Source organism: Sinohyriopsis cumingii, chromosome 7 (genome assembly GCF_028554795.1).
Source record: "Sinohyriopsis cumingii isolate HCF-2022 chromosome 7, ASM2855479v2, whole genome shotgun sequence".
NCBI classification, from domain to species: domain Eukaryota; kingdom Metazoa; phylum Mollusca; class Bivalvia; order Unionida; family Unionidae; genus Sinohyriopsis; species Sinohyriopsis cumingii.
In genome coordinates, this window is record NC_142967.1 from 118,751,526 (window position 1) to 118,769,107 (window position 17,582).

Below are 17,582 nucleotides of genomic sequence, written 5' to 3' on the forward strand. Positions count from 1 at the left end.
ATGTCTCGCCCCGATCTCACAACATTTGACAGAATTTCAACTGTCAAGACATAGTCTCATCTAGTTAATAGACATTTGCATTTTTGTTCGATTCGAACAGGTTATTATTATGTACAAGTAGTAAATTGAATCGGTTGCCATGGCAGGAAAAGGCCAAGCAGAACAAATCAAAGCTGAAAGCGTGGTACAATACAGTTTATTCTTTAATTCGCATATAAAGTGGAAATTTCTGAGCGCATGTAAATACGAGGGATGTACCACACAACCCTGTTTACGCGATCGACTGTCAAAATGAATTCCTTCATCAACATCAGTAGTACAGTGTGTCACTTTAGCCTCAGTGGAAACCCCATTCAAAAGGGTCATGGGTCACTATAGCCTCAGTGGAAACCCCATTCAAAAGGGTCGTGGGTCACTATAGCCTCAGTGGAAACCCCATTCAAAAGGGTCGTGGGTCACTATAGCCTCAGTGGAAACCCCATTCAAAAGGGTCGTGGGTCACTATAGCCTCAGTGGAAACCCCATTCAAAAGGGTCGTGGGTCACTATAGCCTCAGTGGAAACCCCATTCAAAAGGGTCGTGGGTCACTATAGCCTCAAGGGGAATTTAGCATGGGGAAATTTAACATGGAGTGAATGGGGAATTGAACATAGCGACAAGGGATTGGGCCACTATAGCCTCAATGGAAATTGCAGTCCAAAAGTTCTGGGGCAACTCAGGCGACAAGGGGAATTTAACATGGGGAAATTTAACATGGGTGTGATTATAGCGGCTCAAGGAATTGGGACTGTCTAGCGTCAAGAGATTTGGACTGTCTAGGCTCAGTATTAGCGAGTTAGCCTCAAAGGGACTTCCATGTTAAAAATGTCGTGAGTAACTCGGGCGAAAAGGAGAATTTAACATGATAAATATTGGGCCTGTCTAGCAACAAAAAATATAGGGTCTGTATACGGATAAGGGAAAGTTGGGCCTGTATAGGGAAAATAGGAATGATGAAGGCTCTTTACGGACAATAGGAATTACATGGACAAGAATCTCTGGCAACATTTATGGACAATGGGAATTTAATATGGGGAATATTGGGCCTGAATACGGACAAGGGAAAGTTGGGCATGTATAGGGACAACAGGAATGATGACCTCACGGTACTAGACATTGGCAACAATGTCCGCCAGGCGTTATATAAAGTTATATGTCCCACTTCGCCAAGCGTTATATAAAGTTATATGTTCCGTTCCGCCAGGCGTTATATAAAGTTAAATGCCCCTTCCCGTCCAGTGTTATAGCTTTTCACGTCTATTCACGGACAATGGGAATTGCCATTACAAAACACCCTGGGACGATTCACGGACAAGATTTATACGGACTAAAGGTCCGGCCTGTAAAGCGACAAAAAGATATTGGATCTGTATAGGGACAATAGGAACGGAACAGGCTGGGTGACGTCACGGTACTGGACAATGTCAATAATGTGGCAAGGGGCTGACCTCAATCGGGCAAAACAGTGGCAGCGGAAAAAAAATCTATAACGCCTGGAGGGCGGGCCATATAACTTTATAGACATAGAATCACCTACCAAACAATCCATAGTTATGAGAGTGCTAATCTAAAATACATTTTTATGCAAAACAAGAGACTCATACTAACAAAATCCACGTTATTTAATATCAATATATTGTGGAGAAGGACATTTTTCATCTACAAAACACACCATTACCAACAATCAACACAGCAAAAGAGTTAGTGGTTATAGTCACACTACTCTACATTCACACAAAACAAACACATTAAGCAGGGACAAGGGTTTTTTTCTTAAGAGAAACAACAAACACACTAACACATACAAACGTATGCGCTCACACAAACAAAATACAAACACAATACACAAAAACAGACGAACGCGTACATACACAAACATATATACATACACACACATACGTTTTTGTTAAGGATAAGCTTTTTGTTAAGGGAAGAAAACAAAACACATACATACACACACACACAAACACACATACAGACGTACGCGAACGCCACACAAACACATGCAAATGCATACACATACTTTTTTGTTCAGGGATAATTTTTTTGTTAAGGGACGAAAACGAACACACACACACACACACACTTTTTGTTAAGGGATAAGATTTTTTGCTATGGGTTGAAAACAAACACACAAACATACAAATGTACGCGCGCACACATACACACATACACACAAACAAACGCGTGCATGCAAAAACACATACATACACACATACACACAAACGAACAAGTGCATACATAAACACATACATACGCACACACCCTTTTTGTTAAGGATAAGGGTTTTGTTAAGGGAAAGAAACAAACACGCAATTACTTACAAACGTACTTGTACTTGCGCACACAAACAAAATACACACACACACACACACACACAAACTTACTCTAGACAGGCCTCATATTTCCCATGTTAAATTCCCCTTGTCGCCAGTTACCCACGACCTTTTTAACATGGAAGTCCCTTCGAGGCTCAATCGCTTATATTGAGCCTAGACAGTCCCAATCTCTTGAGCCGCTATAGTCCCACCCTGTTAAATTTCCCTTGTTGCCAGAGTTGCCCACGACCTTTTTGACTGGAAGTTTCACTGAGGCTATAGTGGCCAATTCCTTGTGGCTATTTTCAATTCCCCCTTCACTCCATGTTAAATTTCCCCATGTTAAATTCCCCTTTAGGCTATAATGACCCTCGACCCTTTTGACTGGGATTTCCACTGAGGCTAAAGTGACACACTATAGTATAACTACAATCGTCGGCTGACGATATGTGCACCAAGTTCCCGGATATAACATTCTATATGATAACCAGGCGATATTTAAATGGGCTACATGGAATGATAATGCAACAAATTTCATTATGTCAAATAATGGTTTGTTTATACAAACGTCCATCTGAAATGAGTTCCCCGATTTCGTAAAATTGGGGGCATTCTTAACTAAATGCATGGAATCCTGTTAGGAAGCGACACCACTCATTAAGTGTTTGTTAAAGTTTAGATTAATCTCAATTATAGAGAGAGAAAACAAATCAAGAAATCAAAATTTGTAAGTTGTCATTCGTTTGGTTGCTTTTGCTGTCAGCACGACCCGAGTTCGAAAGGCTATTTTAATTCTTCCAAGAAACATCAATCATCCAGGAATCATCAAATAAATCAATTTTGCGGCTGAATCTTTTGTTTCCTTGTTACGCTAGATAATGTCAGTACTAAGGATGTGAAGTGATAAATCACACTACGTGAGGAAGTTCAGTCTTTGAGTACGTTGAACAGGGTAAATGTCACTCGAAAATTCAATCAAGTGGGATTTTATGATCAGGCCAAATGTCTACGTTAGCTTCCTTGTGAAGTGCTAGTTGATAAATAGACGGTTTATTGAAAGAGGCGTCAACATGGTATGTCTCTGCCTAACAATAAAATCTATTTTGTTATGCACGAATCGATTGTGGCACAAATTTATCTGCATGTTCTCTTGCGCTGAGACGTCAAGCCGGATTTATTATGTATCGATTCCATATTTACATGATGTATTGTTTTATTATGTAAGATCAAGATAAATGCAAAAAACCTTTGGAGGCAATATGGGCATCAATCGAGAAGCAGCTTTTTTCCCCAAAATAATATAAATTTTGAAAACAAGGGCTAGCTTCGTGTTTGGAAACAAAGCATTGTCTGTAGCAACTTTGAACAAAATTAAATAAAGTAAATGTTAATTGCAATTTTAGGTCCTCTGTTTCTCATCCAAATCCTTATTTCCTGTATGTGTCAATAATTGTGTGATGAGTATTTACTTTGAAAGCATTGGAAAGATCCTGCAACATCGAATCTAAGGAATTATACAACTGCATTAACTGGAGAGTCCAAACTATTTACTGCTACCTTTCTTTGCAAATACGTGTGTTTTGTAATGGTATTCTGTTATGTGTTATATTGTTTGTTGGCCTGTATTATTTGTTTATAAAGGAAACTAGTTTTAGTCAATATTCTTGGATGAGAGAATCAATGCTCTTCTCTCTTTCTGATAAAGGAACGTACACAGTTGTGATGAAATGACAATCTATGATGTGAAACTTTTATTTTATCATGACTACATCCAAACAAACAACTGAGAGTATCGTATAAATAATTAGCTTTTTGAATTAGAACACGTCTTTAACTTTGTAACCCGACTGCTTTACACAGGCTATTTCGTCCCTACGCTAGCTGTGAATTGGCAAGCAGTGTTCTCCCTTATAATACACTCTAATTTCGTCACACACACTTACCATACGAACTATAAGAATACTATTGTCCAATTAAAGTCATCGGTAATAAGTATAGATCATCATAATGAACGAACAGTATGGTATTATGACGTCATAAACAACATGTCTTCATCCAACTAGTCATATATACGAATGCCTGTCAGGAATATACTGCGAATGAAGTAAACAAATAAGTAAAATAGCATATTTATTTAAATATCTGTATGATAATCCGTCAAATAATGTGATGGGACTGGTAATTAATGATATCTTTAAATATGATTATATACTACATATATCATTGTATGTGTAATGTCAAGTATAACTGGTAGACTCGTTATTTAAGGCGAGACAACTTGCAAGCTTGACTATCACATGTCAAAACGAGGAGTCAACTCGAGGTATCATATAGTACAAATGCAATAATCTGTGAGCATTGATCATATATAAGGTCATTTTGAAGGCAAATGTTTGCACATAACTTTGCCAATAATGTAAGCAAGCTTTGCTTTTGTTTACTGAAAGAAAGAGGGAACAAAATGGCGCCCTAAGACGTTGCTGGCAGGGTAACATATATCTCGAAAACTGAAATTTTGAGAGTTAATTTCAATTCGATGTCGGCGATAGAGTAACCATTGCGAAAAATAGATAGAATTCTTGTCATTAAATGAGTCACTAACTTTACTTTTGCTGATTTAAAAACTTAAATGACAAAACCGAGTAGGAATGACTCGTGAAAAAAGAACCTCATACAAACATATTTGGTAATATTTGCAAATGAATTTATACTAAAAGAGGTGATAATCTACTTCAGTGCAAAAGAAACCGTTCAAAATAACGATAATTCATTATTAAATACGGAAGTGTCAAAACGGATGTTCTATCAACAAAACGAGGATTAGTGTCATCATTAATACGGCCATTAAAACCTTTCTGACAATGCAACGTAATAGTTATATTGAAATCGCCTATGACATGTTAAAAAAGTAAACCTATTTGAATTCGTTAATTGAGAATTTAAGATGAAACGAGTCTTATAAAAATGTATTTGCTTAAATAAATAATTAAATAATAAATGTAACATGTCAGGTCTCTAACATCAGTTAATTTGTAAGTTCACATTAATACAGAGCGGAAGAAAAGCAAACAACAATATCAGCAATAGAAGATTATTGTACCTGAAGGAGTATATAAACTGTGCTAATACCACACATAATTCTCCTCTGACGAACTTAAGGGTGACACATTAGCGAGTAAACACTAGCATTATTTTACTTATTCCACATCGATATGATTTATGAATTTACACAATTCCAGGTTTTCTGGTCATTGAAAAGATACAGATGAGAATATCGAAATAAATTCATGTATTAAGAAATTTAAAAGAAACTTTTATACAAACCTAATCATTGTTACCGCAAGGCCAGTGAATACGGCAGAGTGTCGCATGTACCCCATACTTGGCTAATTACTCATTGTTAGAAGAAACAACTTCACAATACAGACTTCCCATAAGGAAACAAATAATCATATTAAACTCTATCCAGACTACAAACGGAGCTATAAATACGAATAACACATACCATAGGCTTCTTGAAATAGATTTTAGCATTAGCTTTCGGTTTATATATTCACGACGCATTTACTTACTTGAAGCCGTTTTGATTTATTTATTAAGTTGAATTTGTAACGTATTTAGTAAACAGGTTATTAAATTTGCACTGAAAATAATTTGTATAAACTAATTGTTATATGTTTTGTGGGGCTAGGGGAGAGCAAATAGCAAGTTGTTTTGCCACTGCCAGAACAATTCGTCCACTATAGTAACTGGTTTATTAAAAATTCGATAACTCACAGGCGCTAGACATTCAGCGAGTAACTTTGTACAATGGCATTTGTTATAATTCCCTTTCACTTAAACTCATTGTATCCTTGGATTAAAATCCCATCTACCCTACGTAGGATATGTCATAAGCCTATCTTTTATTTCATTATCTTCTAAAATGACATATAATCAAAGCAAAAAGGATTCGCAATATTGTAAGGACAAGATGTCATAAAGCTACTTGCTATTCTTATCAAAAAGTTATTTTTGCAAAATTAGGAAATTTCAAGAATAATATCAAAGAAATAAAACAACATTCATAGAAAGGACAGCAACAATAGTACATTTTTAAAACAAAATGATTGCGAGTGGACTCAAACTAAATACACAGAGAAGAAACTGATATATATATGCATACATATATATTTCACCAGCAAGAAAGGTTCATTTTGTAGGTATAATTTAATTGAAATGTTCCAAGGAAATTGACAGAACCCAACTTACGATGTTCATGTCTATTCCGTTGGTGTACGACCATGCGTGCTGGAAGGATTCCTGAAGGCGAGTGGCCAGGGTTTTGGGAATCTGATGGAAATTTATAAACTCCTTCACACTTTGTGCTTTCTCGTGGTACTCGTCACTGCCCTGATATACTCGTAACATGATCGAGGACACGTTACCGAAAATGGCAGCACTCAACAGAGCTGGAAAGAAAATTCTAGTTGACATTTCCATGATTAAGTAATTGTCTTAGGTGCATGCATTGAGCTCTTTTTCTTTCTTCCGTTTAGCAGACAAAACAGGGCGTTGTTCACTGTTGTATATTCAAAAGCGGCAAACATCGCATGTATAAACTATGTGGTGAATTCCTGAATTTAAATGGTTTATTTCAACGATAATTCATTTATTACAACACCCAGACCTAGTACATAATTACACTGATCTTTGTATATCTGTATCGATCTAGAATTTAAATAAATGAGTGAAATGTTTTTTTCTCTTACCCATATTGACGATTCAATTTTCTGGAAATCATCTAGCATGTCCTTTTTCATATTTGTGTTTTATCCCTGGCCTCAATTTGCGAAATTCTTGTCACGTCTTAAACACAATGGCAGAAGATGGCATATAACATGTTGAGGACGTATCTATTATTTAGTCAAGCTGATCTAACAGGAGTAGTATCCAATGTAGCCATTATTCTGTCTAATGGGTTCCTCGAGGAAACCAGCATATGCAGTTTAATACTGGTCAGTTTACACATTTGTAATAGTTTGTCTGGAGAAAGTTTAAATGCGTCATTCAAAATATGTTTTTCAACAACGATTGATCTGCTAGACAACACTGAACAATACAGCAGCAACAACACCAGAAACAAGAACGTATCTTCATATATTGCATTAAAATATATACGTTGTTGTAACTGTATGGTCTTAAACTAAGTAACAGAAAAGAGCGAAAAGAGCGAAAACCAACAGGTTTTGTAAAATTCAACACATAATTTATTGCCCCTAAAACACAAAGTAAAATTTTTTAAAGAACTTGCCGTATTGTGAATTAAATCCCAAACAGTCCTAACACTTCTACCAAGTGTGTGAAGTCCTACTTAAATTCCAGTGGTATTCGAAACAAATTCCGAAATTCGATGTGGTGATGTTCCTGTTTTCTCAAATGTGCTAATTTCTCAATAACCTGGAGTGTGGCGATGTGCTAACAGTCTTTTGAAGTATTAAAAACATCAAAAATATTCTAGTCTGAATTCACTATAATTCCAAATTAATGGTTTAATCAAAGTGTATTATTGAGCACTTTGTAATTCCAGTGAATAATAATTTGATTAAATAATCCCATCCAAATTAAAAACTGAACACAAGAATAAGACTGACTCTGCTTCAGATGATAAGACTAATTCTTAGATAAACAAAATTATATACCCCTCTTCTTAACCTAGATTGTAATTACCATTTTCTCGATATCCTCTACCAACTTATAGGAAATTTCCATTTTTAATGTTTCTACGAAGGGATCAAGACTGTATCTTTAACTCAAATTGAAGTAAGCATTTCTACTACTAAAAATGATATTTTCCTCAATCCACAATGATAGAGAAATATTAGCTGTGTATAATGTTGTTTACCAAATAAATGTCACAGGTCAGGTACATCATTAACTTGATTTTGAACAAGGTCAAGTACAAAATGCAGATATACGTAACATATATTCATAAATAAAGACAGCGAACAATACAAATTAAATATACATAACAATGTTCATTCAAGTTTGTGTCCTTTGAAATTTAATATTGTTTTACCAAATTTGATGCTTTTGTGTCAGTTCTAATGAATTACTCATCACCAATCCAAGTGCACTCCGGTAGACCGTTGTGTTTTGCTGTAAACTCGCGAATTATGGATCTTTCGTCCTTCTTTCTATCACACAGGTCATTTAACAAGATTGAAAATTCACCCACTCACCCACACCAGAAAGGATAAAAAGTTTTTCTTTCTTCTCTTGAACCGTATATGTTAAGTGGGTATTTTCTGATTCTACGAAACTGCTGAATAATTAATAAGAAATTTCAACTCTTCGTTTTCATTGTGAAGTTTAACATTGTAGAGGTCACATTGTAAAGGTTATCATAACAGTGCGACCTGAGTGATCACTTTAAAAATTATTCCATAAACATGTTCTCCATTTTCTATGATCGCATTTATCTGTTTGTAACAAATAATAAACACATTTTAAACAACTTATGCATGGAAAGGTATTCCATGATTCGTGTAATGTAAATTAATCACTGATAATAACGACATATCTTTTTATTTGTCTTTGTATATTTCTGTTTCCTCCTTCGCGTGCTTGTCACTGCTTGGTTGCCTTAAAACATATCAGTAAATGTAAATGTATCCTTTATCTTAAGCATAACAAGAACAAAGAATTTAGCAATGTAAACTCTGACGAATAATAATTAAAATATTCATTAAATGTGTATTTATATCATTTTATTTCTCTCATGTCTTTATTATTGTTGATGTTACATGTATTATGTAATTGTAGCCAGTGATCAACATTACCTATACAAAAACACAATCTGTAAGGTTATTTGTAATTGTATTGATTATAAAATAAATGAATCACTGACTTATCTATGTCAATACTAGTTGTTAATAGGCCACTTACACATGTAAAGGGATGTTTGGCGTGCTTAGTTTTATTTCTTACGTATTAAAATAGTTTTGCTTTTGCATGGTGTAAAATTTGATTGAATTATTGCATGACATTACATTAGTTTTGCAAATTACAAGATATTACAGTATACGCATTTATTACAAATAAATTTGATTAGTTTGATTTGTTCCATTGTATTAAGGAATATTTTATATCATGATATTAAAACCGAAAAACGAAATTACATGATATATAATTATTCTTGCTTATTACATGTTATTACTGTGTAATAATTTATTGCATGATATTACATTACTGTATAAATAACATATTATTAGTTTTATTTATTTACACGACTGTAATTCTTCTTGGTCTCCGTATTCCATTTATAAAACCCACATGATAAATCAATAGTGCAAGATTACAGTTATTAAGATGGAGACAGTAAAATGATTATTTAACTACAAATGAGAAATAAAGTATGCAAAACGTCCCATCTCTGTAAAACTTGAATAATGTAACAATAAGTTGTGCGTTATCCAGATTGAAAATGTACGTCAAGGAACAATACAATTTCTGGTGTGTGTGTGTGTGTGTGTGTGTGTGTGTGTGATCCATATCTATGAGCGCCACTGTATTAAAATGTCAGAATATGTTTTTGACCTCATCACTCCACGGTTGTAAGATACTAAAAAGCTCGACTTGTTACGCTTGATCAAAATATCATTGTGATTTCCTTTCACCAGAGATATAAAATAACTTTTGCTTTGAATTATAACAGAGAAGGAAAAAGCAACGACTGATCAACTTTACCTGCTAATATGATTCAATATACATTGACTGCACTATGGGGCAGTAATAATGTTGTTCACCAATTATGTATGACTACTGACTTGATTTGGTGACTAGTCACTAAATACAGGCCAATCCATACATTTGACGATCAACATATATGGTTAATGCACAAGGTTGCAATTACAATATGTTTTGGTTTGATGAAAATCAGTCAGATAAAATTAAGAAAATTCATTCTGAAAAGACCTAATTATGTCACTACAGCTGGACCAATGCTTTCAAGATTACTCCCCTTTAATGGATGACATAGTTCGTCAACACCAGGACACTAGTACATCACGTGGGAACCAGTTCATCACGCGATGGAAATAACTCATTTGTGCTTGGCTGTCAGGAAGCTAGGCAAATGTTACTTCCGATAATGTGTTATGATTTGTCTGTATTCACTGGACCATGTTACCGTTATAATATTTGTACCAATAGGTAATACAATCAAGAGACAGTAAATAGAATGATGGTTGAAATATTACATAGTTCCATCCCTTTGATACAGTTTGCATTGTCATTTATTTACATTGATCTGGCCAAGTAAGGTTATTTGTTTTTAACCTGTATAGTTATATCAGTAAAATTACTTGATGTCACAATAATGTTCGAAAAACAAATCACAAACAACTGTCAGTCAATCTAAATTATACGTCAAGATTTTAAAGTTTTTAAAGTGCAAATAGCTGTTAAGTTAGGAAATATCATTACTGATATGAATGTAGAGTGAATTAGACACTATTTGACAAATATTTGTTTGACTTAGTCGGTTCCTTGTTTTAATGCCCCCCAGCACATGAAGGATATATCATGTCAAGGCAATTGGAACGAAGTGCACGTATCTTGCCCCAGTGTAACCAGATCGTCGCATTCAATTTGGCATCCTTCAAGTGACCATGAATAGGGTACTCTGAATACTGAGTTACGGTCGTCCTATACTAAATTAAGATATTTACTCCAGTATATGGTAAACATTCTCTGTTCCGATGAAAAGGTTATTATGGAGTCACTTCTTTTTGAACGGTCCTATCGCAATCAATGTTACCTCTGATTAAAGTTGAAACCAAAATATCAACAGCCAAAAAACCATGTAGATTATGCAAAGTAATTAAGTCTTTGCACTTAGTGCTTGTCTCGTTTGGGTAATCGTCATATGGAGCCAGATATTAATGACAAGGAATCGGTAGGCAGGTTCCGAAAGTGCATATGCTGGTTTTGCTAATTATGTACCGTGGTTTGATAATGTGTGTGTGTGTGTGTGTGTGTGTGTGTGTGTGTGTGCGTGTGTATGTGCGTGTGTTTGCGTGTGGTACTATATACATAGGAAGCTGTTTGAGTTTGCAGACACTGGTCTTCATAAGAAGGATATGTCTACTTGCAGGTCAAGATGTACTAGTATTTATAAATTGCACATATGAAACTTTAACGTTTTACGCAAGTGGTTGCTTTATGTAGTTGCTTGTTGTAAAGGTTTTGAAGATACTTACATCCCAGAAGCATTGCGAAAATTGAGAAAATTTTCTCGGCGTTCGTGTTGGGAGCGATATTTCCGAAACCGATACTGGTGAGGCTGGTAAATGTGAAATATAATGCCGTGATGTAGCAAGTTTTAATGTCGGGTCCACTCGAAGTATCGTTGGCTAGAAATGGTTCTTTGAGTTGAGTTGCTAAGCGGTCGAGCCAGCTGATTCGTTCTTCAAGGTGAGGTCTCTCCACGTATGCAATTGCATAGAAAATGCAAGCCAGCCAATGACCAATAAGGGTAAATGTCACCATTAGCAAAAGAAGGACGGCGGCACCATATTCTGCAAATTGTTCTATCCGTCGAATCACTCTCAGAAGTCTCAATAATCTGGCAGTCTTCAAAATTCCTGTGATTGTCATTGTCTAAAACGAGATACAAACGAAGGTGGTTTATTTTCTAAAGGACACTTCAAAGCCCGTATAGAATTCTTTATCTCTTTTAAAATACATCGCGTATTTTAGATATATAACGAAATCAAAAACGTTTAACATCAAGTAGCATCTTCAAAACTTTATTGCATCTTTAAGATTTTATAAAAAGAATTGTTATATCATGTAATCCATGAAATCCATGTTCGTGTTGAGCATGCGTCGCTGCATATCCTTTGGTAAAATAATTTCTCAGATAAGGACGTTTATTTAAATGAAAATAAGCCAAATAAAGACGCCCATACGTGCAGAGGCCTTCAAATTCCTCTAGGTTTAGACTGAAGTTGAAACATGTCTTGAGATTAATGGCACATCGATGAGCTCTCCTTATATTGATACAAGTAGAAATATAGCTCTAGGTCATACTTCAGTCTCTGCAAATCATAGTTCTCTAAGGATCCAACGTATTGCATTAATATTTTAGTAAAGTAACCAGACCTTAACATTTCATACTTGTGTTATCAATGCTTTCGGGAGAATTCCATCTTGAATGTTCAAGTAAATCCGAATTCTTTCTCTTATAAGAATTCAAAGTCTGCATTCAACTGTAATTCATTGTATTAAAAACCAATGAGTAATATCAGAATTTGACAATTTCAATTTTCATGTTCGTTACATGTAAAAATAAAAATGCAGTTATATAGTTATGTCACTTTTGAAAGGAAGACAGTCTCATATGGGAACATAATACTGCAAAACGCTTACAAGGGCTTGGCATGTATAACTCATTCCAAGTAATAATTAACACGGAGCCTCTAGTAGCGGCATACATCGCCTAGATTGCATTCATCAGAACTAGGACATGATCCCGTTCCCACATTAGATTATGATATAGTCAAGTAAAGTGGCTCAGTATGGTTGGGACCAAAATGAGAGATATATTGAATATATTTTTACAAGCATATTTATGACTTTCAAGATATTTTATATCAAAGTATTTGTTATTTTTTGAGTAATAATTTTGAAGAATGAATAATTTTTGTGTTTCCTTCATTATGTAAAGAAAGCTGAAATTTTTTCTAAGTTATAAAATGAATAGAGCCCTTTTTATTGAATGTATACTTTTACACATTATAATGTGAACTAGGAAAGGTACACTGTTTAATACATGTACAGTTATAAACTGAACTGGGGACTTCACACTGTGTAATACATGTACAGTTATAAACTGAACTGGGGACCTCACACTGTTTAATGCATTTACAGTTATAAATTGAACTGGGGACCTCACACTGTTTAATACCTGTACAGTTACAGGGCGAAGTGGGAAAGGCACACTGTTTAATATTTTTTACACAGTTATAAAATGAACCTGGGAAGGCACACCATTTAACACATTTACAAAGTTATAAAGGGAACAAGGGAAGAAGCACTGTTAATACTTTTACACAGTTATAAAGTGAAATGGAGAAGGCGCACACGATTCTTATTTTAATCAGTGTGTTTTGCACAGTCATCAAAATTTATATCATAGCATTTCATTTTCTGTGCAATGTTGTCGGACGATGAAATCTGCCTTCCTTCTTAATTATTTAGAAGAGAATAAAAACTACATCGAAATGTATGCTCATTGTCTCTAAACAATTTTTAAAAAACACAAAGAACCGCAAAAAAACAAAAACAAATGTAAACAAAGAAATGCATACTTCGTTGATAAGAATTGCAAATGAAAATAAAAATGACGGTTGTCACCACGTAGAAGGAAACCGATGTTATTTACTTCAATTTATGTCGATCACAGGACGAAAAATGAAAGAAGAAATAAAAGCAATCAAGGACAAAATAAAAACGGAGATGCTTTATTAACAATTTTATATGCTTTATTTATGGTGTAATTATTGAAAACGACAGCTAAAAAAGTGCTTAAAGGTCCTTACATGTCAAAGGAGCCAGTCTCAATCATCCCCAGCACAGATACGACTGCTACTTAGGATCTCGACCGGAAGTGGAGCTACTGAAGGTAGTTGATTCTTTGTCAGAAACTAAACTTCACAAAGAAGATAAACCGAATTATAACTGCATTTGGTCCATGGACAATAATTTTCAATTGACAAAGCAAGAACCTCGCTCATTGCCTTCGCTGAAGCTGTCGTTAGCAAGAATAGGGTCTTAAGGGTGTGTTTTTAAAGAGAAACTTCAATAGGTTGATAGGAGGATTTTGAACATGGAAAGAACCGATGAATGATTCTACCTAGGAAATATGGAGCGAGGTCATTTTGAACATGGAAAGAACCGATGAATAATTCTATCTAGGAAATATCGAGCGAGATCATGTCTCTGAAGCTCTGAAGCTCTAAATACCCGATGAGGTCAGTAATCTGAGGGTCCAATCCAGTAGAGGAACCCGAGTAACTGCAATGAACACCTTATGATCCATAAGTATTGACACCACAATTTGTTTTGCCTCCAAAGGAAAGAAAAGAAATCTGCAACCACATATGTGCCCAAAGTGGAGACAGCTCATACTGCATTAAACACAGTAGGAAGGAGTGTGCATAGAGACGATCCCACTTTAGATTGCAAGCGTCCACTGCTGAGTTCAGAGACCTAAGACGTTTTAGGCCAGAAAAGCCATTATGAGGGACAGGATTAGGTCGATACTGTCAGGTGGAAATTGAACCATCACTACGCTTACGGGTCAATTCAGTCCAACATATCCCATATCTGGAGAATGGATGAGACCGGGTTCGGGGTAACCATCGGTCGGCAGAGGGACAGATCCTTCATAGGATATCCAAGAGGAAGATGTACGTAAACTGCGAGTCAAAAAAAATGCAGGATGTGAATCCCTAAAGTCCCTAAGTGTGCTGGAACTACTTATACCACTCTGTTAAAGACACAGGAGGTGAAAACGAGTCCTAACGGAAGAGCTCGAAATTGAAAGACCTCCTGGACGAGACAAACCAGGACACGTTTCCTATGCAGAAAGTAGATGCGGCTGTGAAGGTGCGCACCCTAAATATGACAGAGAATTGTTCAGTCACAGGGCAGTACAATATTGCTGGCTAAGGATGCCATCTCCATCTTAAGACATTCTTCCAGAAGATATTTGTTTAATGTAGAATGGTTGAATATGATCAAGAACGCTCTAGTCCTCCATACGGGAAAGACCCAAAATATGAAAGCCTAAGAATGTTTTTTTCGACCCTCTCTACTGCGCCCATCTTCTGAAGTGTGTGTAAGTCTCATTTATTGAGCCAGTATAGATTGGTTAAATAAGATGGTGTTTGTGATATGAGAGGATGATCTCTGAAACAAAGCCAGTATCTGTTCTTTCAGGTGGAATGGACCCACAAATTTCCTTCCTGCAAACCCAAACGCATGAAGAAGATATAGATGTGCCCATACTGGAACCCTGGGTTGAGGAAGACACTGCAGTAGGAGGTAAATGAAAACACTAAAAGAAAGGGTGCAGCTCTCAAGAACTGACCCGATCCCTCCATTGTGAATGGCAAGAGTCCAGATATATTTTCCTTTATCATCTCAAACCGCCTTCGTCTAGGGAACTTTGCGCATTAAGAGTCATTGACATGGAGAGCGCATGACCGTACCTGTTCAACATAGCCACCGGTAAATGCTGATGCGATGAGGAAGCGAATGCTTTCTCCTGTTACAGGCTAAAGAAGCCGCCAAAAAGAGAACGGCATACAAAATAATTGTGATGACAGGATGGACCTTAAGCTATAAAGCTTCTAACGTTCTGGCCAGGTGACGAACCCAAACACCAGTCGATATCCCTATTCGTATTGCTCCATAGTCCGGGGGTGGTGACATAAGTAGCGAAGCTGGATAGTAAACCCGAACCGATGACTGCAAACATAAACCAGTGGCCGCAGCAAAGACGATATAAACCACCCTTCTTCTTCCTGACGAACTCATGTCCAGAGAATACTTCTGTGTAAGCTCGTGGACAACCACTAAATGCTAAAGCAACCACAGATGCGGACAAAACGTTGTCGTCCGGGTTAGACGTTTTAGAACACTAGTTTGGAAGAAGGCGGCGGTTTAAATTCATTTACTACCTTAAAGAATTTTCAAACGTCTTCTTCAGACGCACGACGGAGATGTGAAAAGGACTCGAGGACCTCAATCAAGGTCGACGAAACGTCGCCACCAATTCCACTGAGAATTTGTTTGCGTTCACTATTACGGAGATACTATCATCATCCCGAGCCTGAACACGACACGAGCCACGTCTTGCTCTCCCAGTATTGTTCTCCTGAGATGGATACGTCGCAATAGGGTTGTCCTTTTACCGTAGGCATTCATTGGGGGAGGAAATTGATAGGACTAATGCTACTACTGAACCACCTAGGCGAATGGAATTGCTGATCCTGTCCATATAATCTAGAGGTGAATGGCTGCCCCCTCATTTATGTTCGTCCTGACCGGTGGACACGAACAGGTCAATGGCCTGTCACGTCTTTACTTTCTGTACCTCAAGAGAGGGCTATCAAGGGCGCAATTTTGGGGCGGGTATGTGCGAAATAAGACTCACTCCTCGGATTGGGGACGCAACTCACCGTAAGAACTAAAATGTAATAGGCGGTTATGGGATACCAATCCGATAACCTTATCTAGTTTGGTGAGTACAAGCGGACTACCGATACCTATAGGGATTAAACAGTACAATAGGAATGAGGAGGTTATCGATCTATTCCAAGACCGATAATCAAACATCAGTGACCGATATTCAAAGCCCGGTGTTCATTGACCAGTGCGGGGTGACTAGGTACCGGCGCCTAGTACCAGGTGCCCGTTGACTAGCCAAGGGCATCAAAAACAAGCCCACATCATACCTGTTGGAAGGAAGTCGTTGTCCTTCACTCACGAAAATGTGTGGTTCGCTAATCTCAGTCACACGAACAATCACCTTTAGAAGGAGCTGCTTGTCCCTAAGCGGTAGGCACGACTAGCTTTCATGTATTTTGCTTCTTTTAGAAAAAAGGTACGATATTTCCTCTAACGATACTGATGGCATCGTAAGGAGTGTCAGGATCTGTTACCCTTTAGGTGATATTTGAAAACTAGATGTCGCAGGATGGTCTTGCCCCACTGGGGCTTTAGTCTTCCCCGATATGGGAAGGCATCCAGACCCCTCGTAGGAATGCTTAGGATTAGCCCCTTGAAGATAAGGCGGTAGAGTGGTCGTTTATCTTTCCTTTGTACGTATGGCGACTTTCTGCCATGTGCCACACCTGGTCAAACCAAAGACAGTATATTAGACAGCTCTCCATGCGTGCATAATCCGTAGTAGACTTTATTTAGCCTTGCATCGGAATCACGAAGATAATATTAAGTACCACAGAAAAAAGCTCCTAAAGCTTACAACACATAACATATATATCACTCAAATGAAGTACAGACAGAAAGCGCTCAATGAACCAAATGTCGGTGAAATGTAAAACAAAAAGATGTCAAAAGACGAAAACGAAGACAGACATGTTATAAGCGATAAAGCACAAATGTAATGCTTATGTCATCCAAGCGAAAGAAGATAGTATGCCGTGTCTTTGC

The 17,582-nt window shown here is 36.7% G+C and overlaps 1 protein-coding gene across 2 annotated transcripts in view; it reads right to left on the bottom strand.

The window, feature by feature from the left end:
* The window catches only part of LOC149796012 (uncharacterized), a 316,657-nt gene that overhangs the window by 22,118 nt on the left and 276,957 nt on the right, over positions 1-17,582 (bottom strand). For both annotated transcript variants that reach the window (XM_089965930.1, XM_089965929.1), the window contains exons 4-5: positions 11,600-11,999; positions 6,609-6,808 (exon numbers count right to left, since the gene is read on the bottom strand). In XM_089965930.1, the coding sequence (XP_089822056.1) occupies positions 6,609-6,808; positions 11,600-11,999 (600 nt within the window). The remainder of the gene's footprint in view (positions 1-6,608; positions 6,809-11,599; positions 12,000-17,582) is intronic.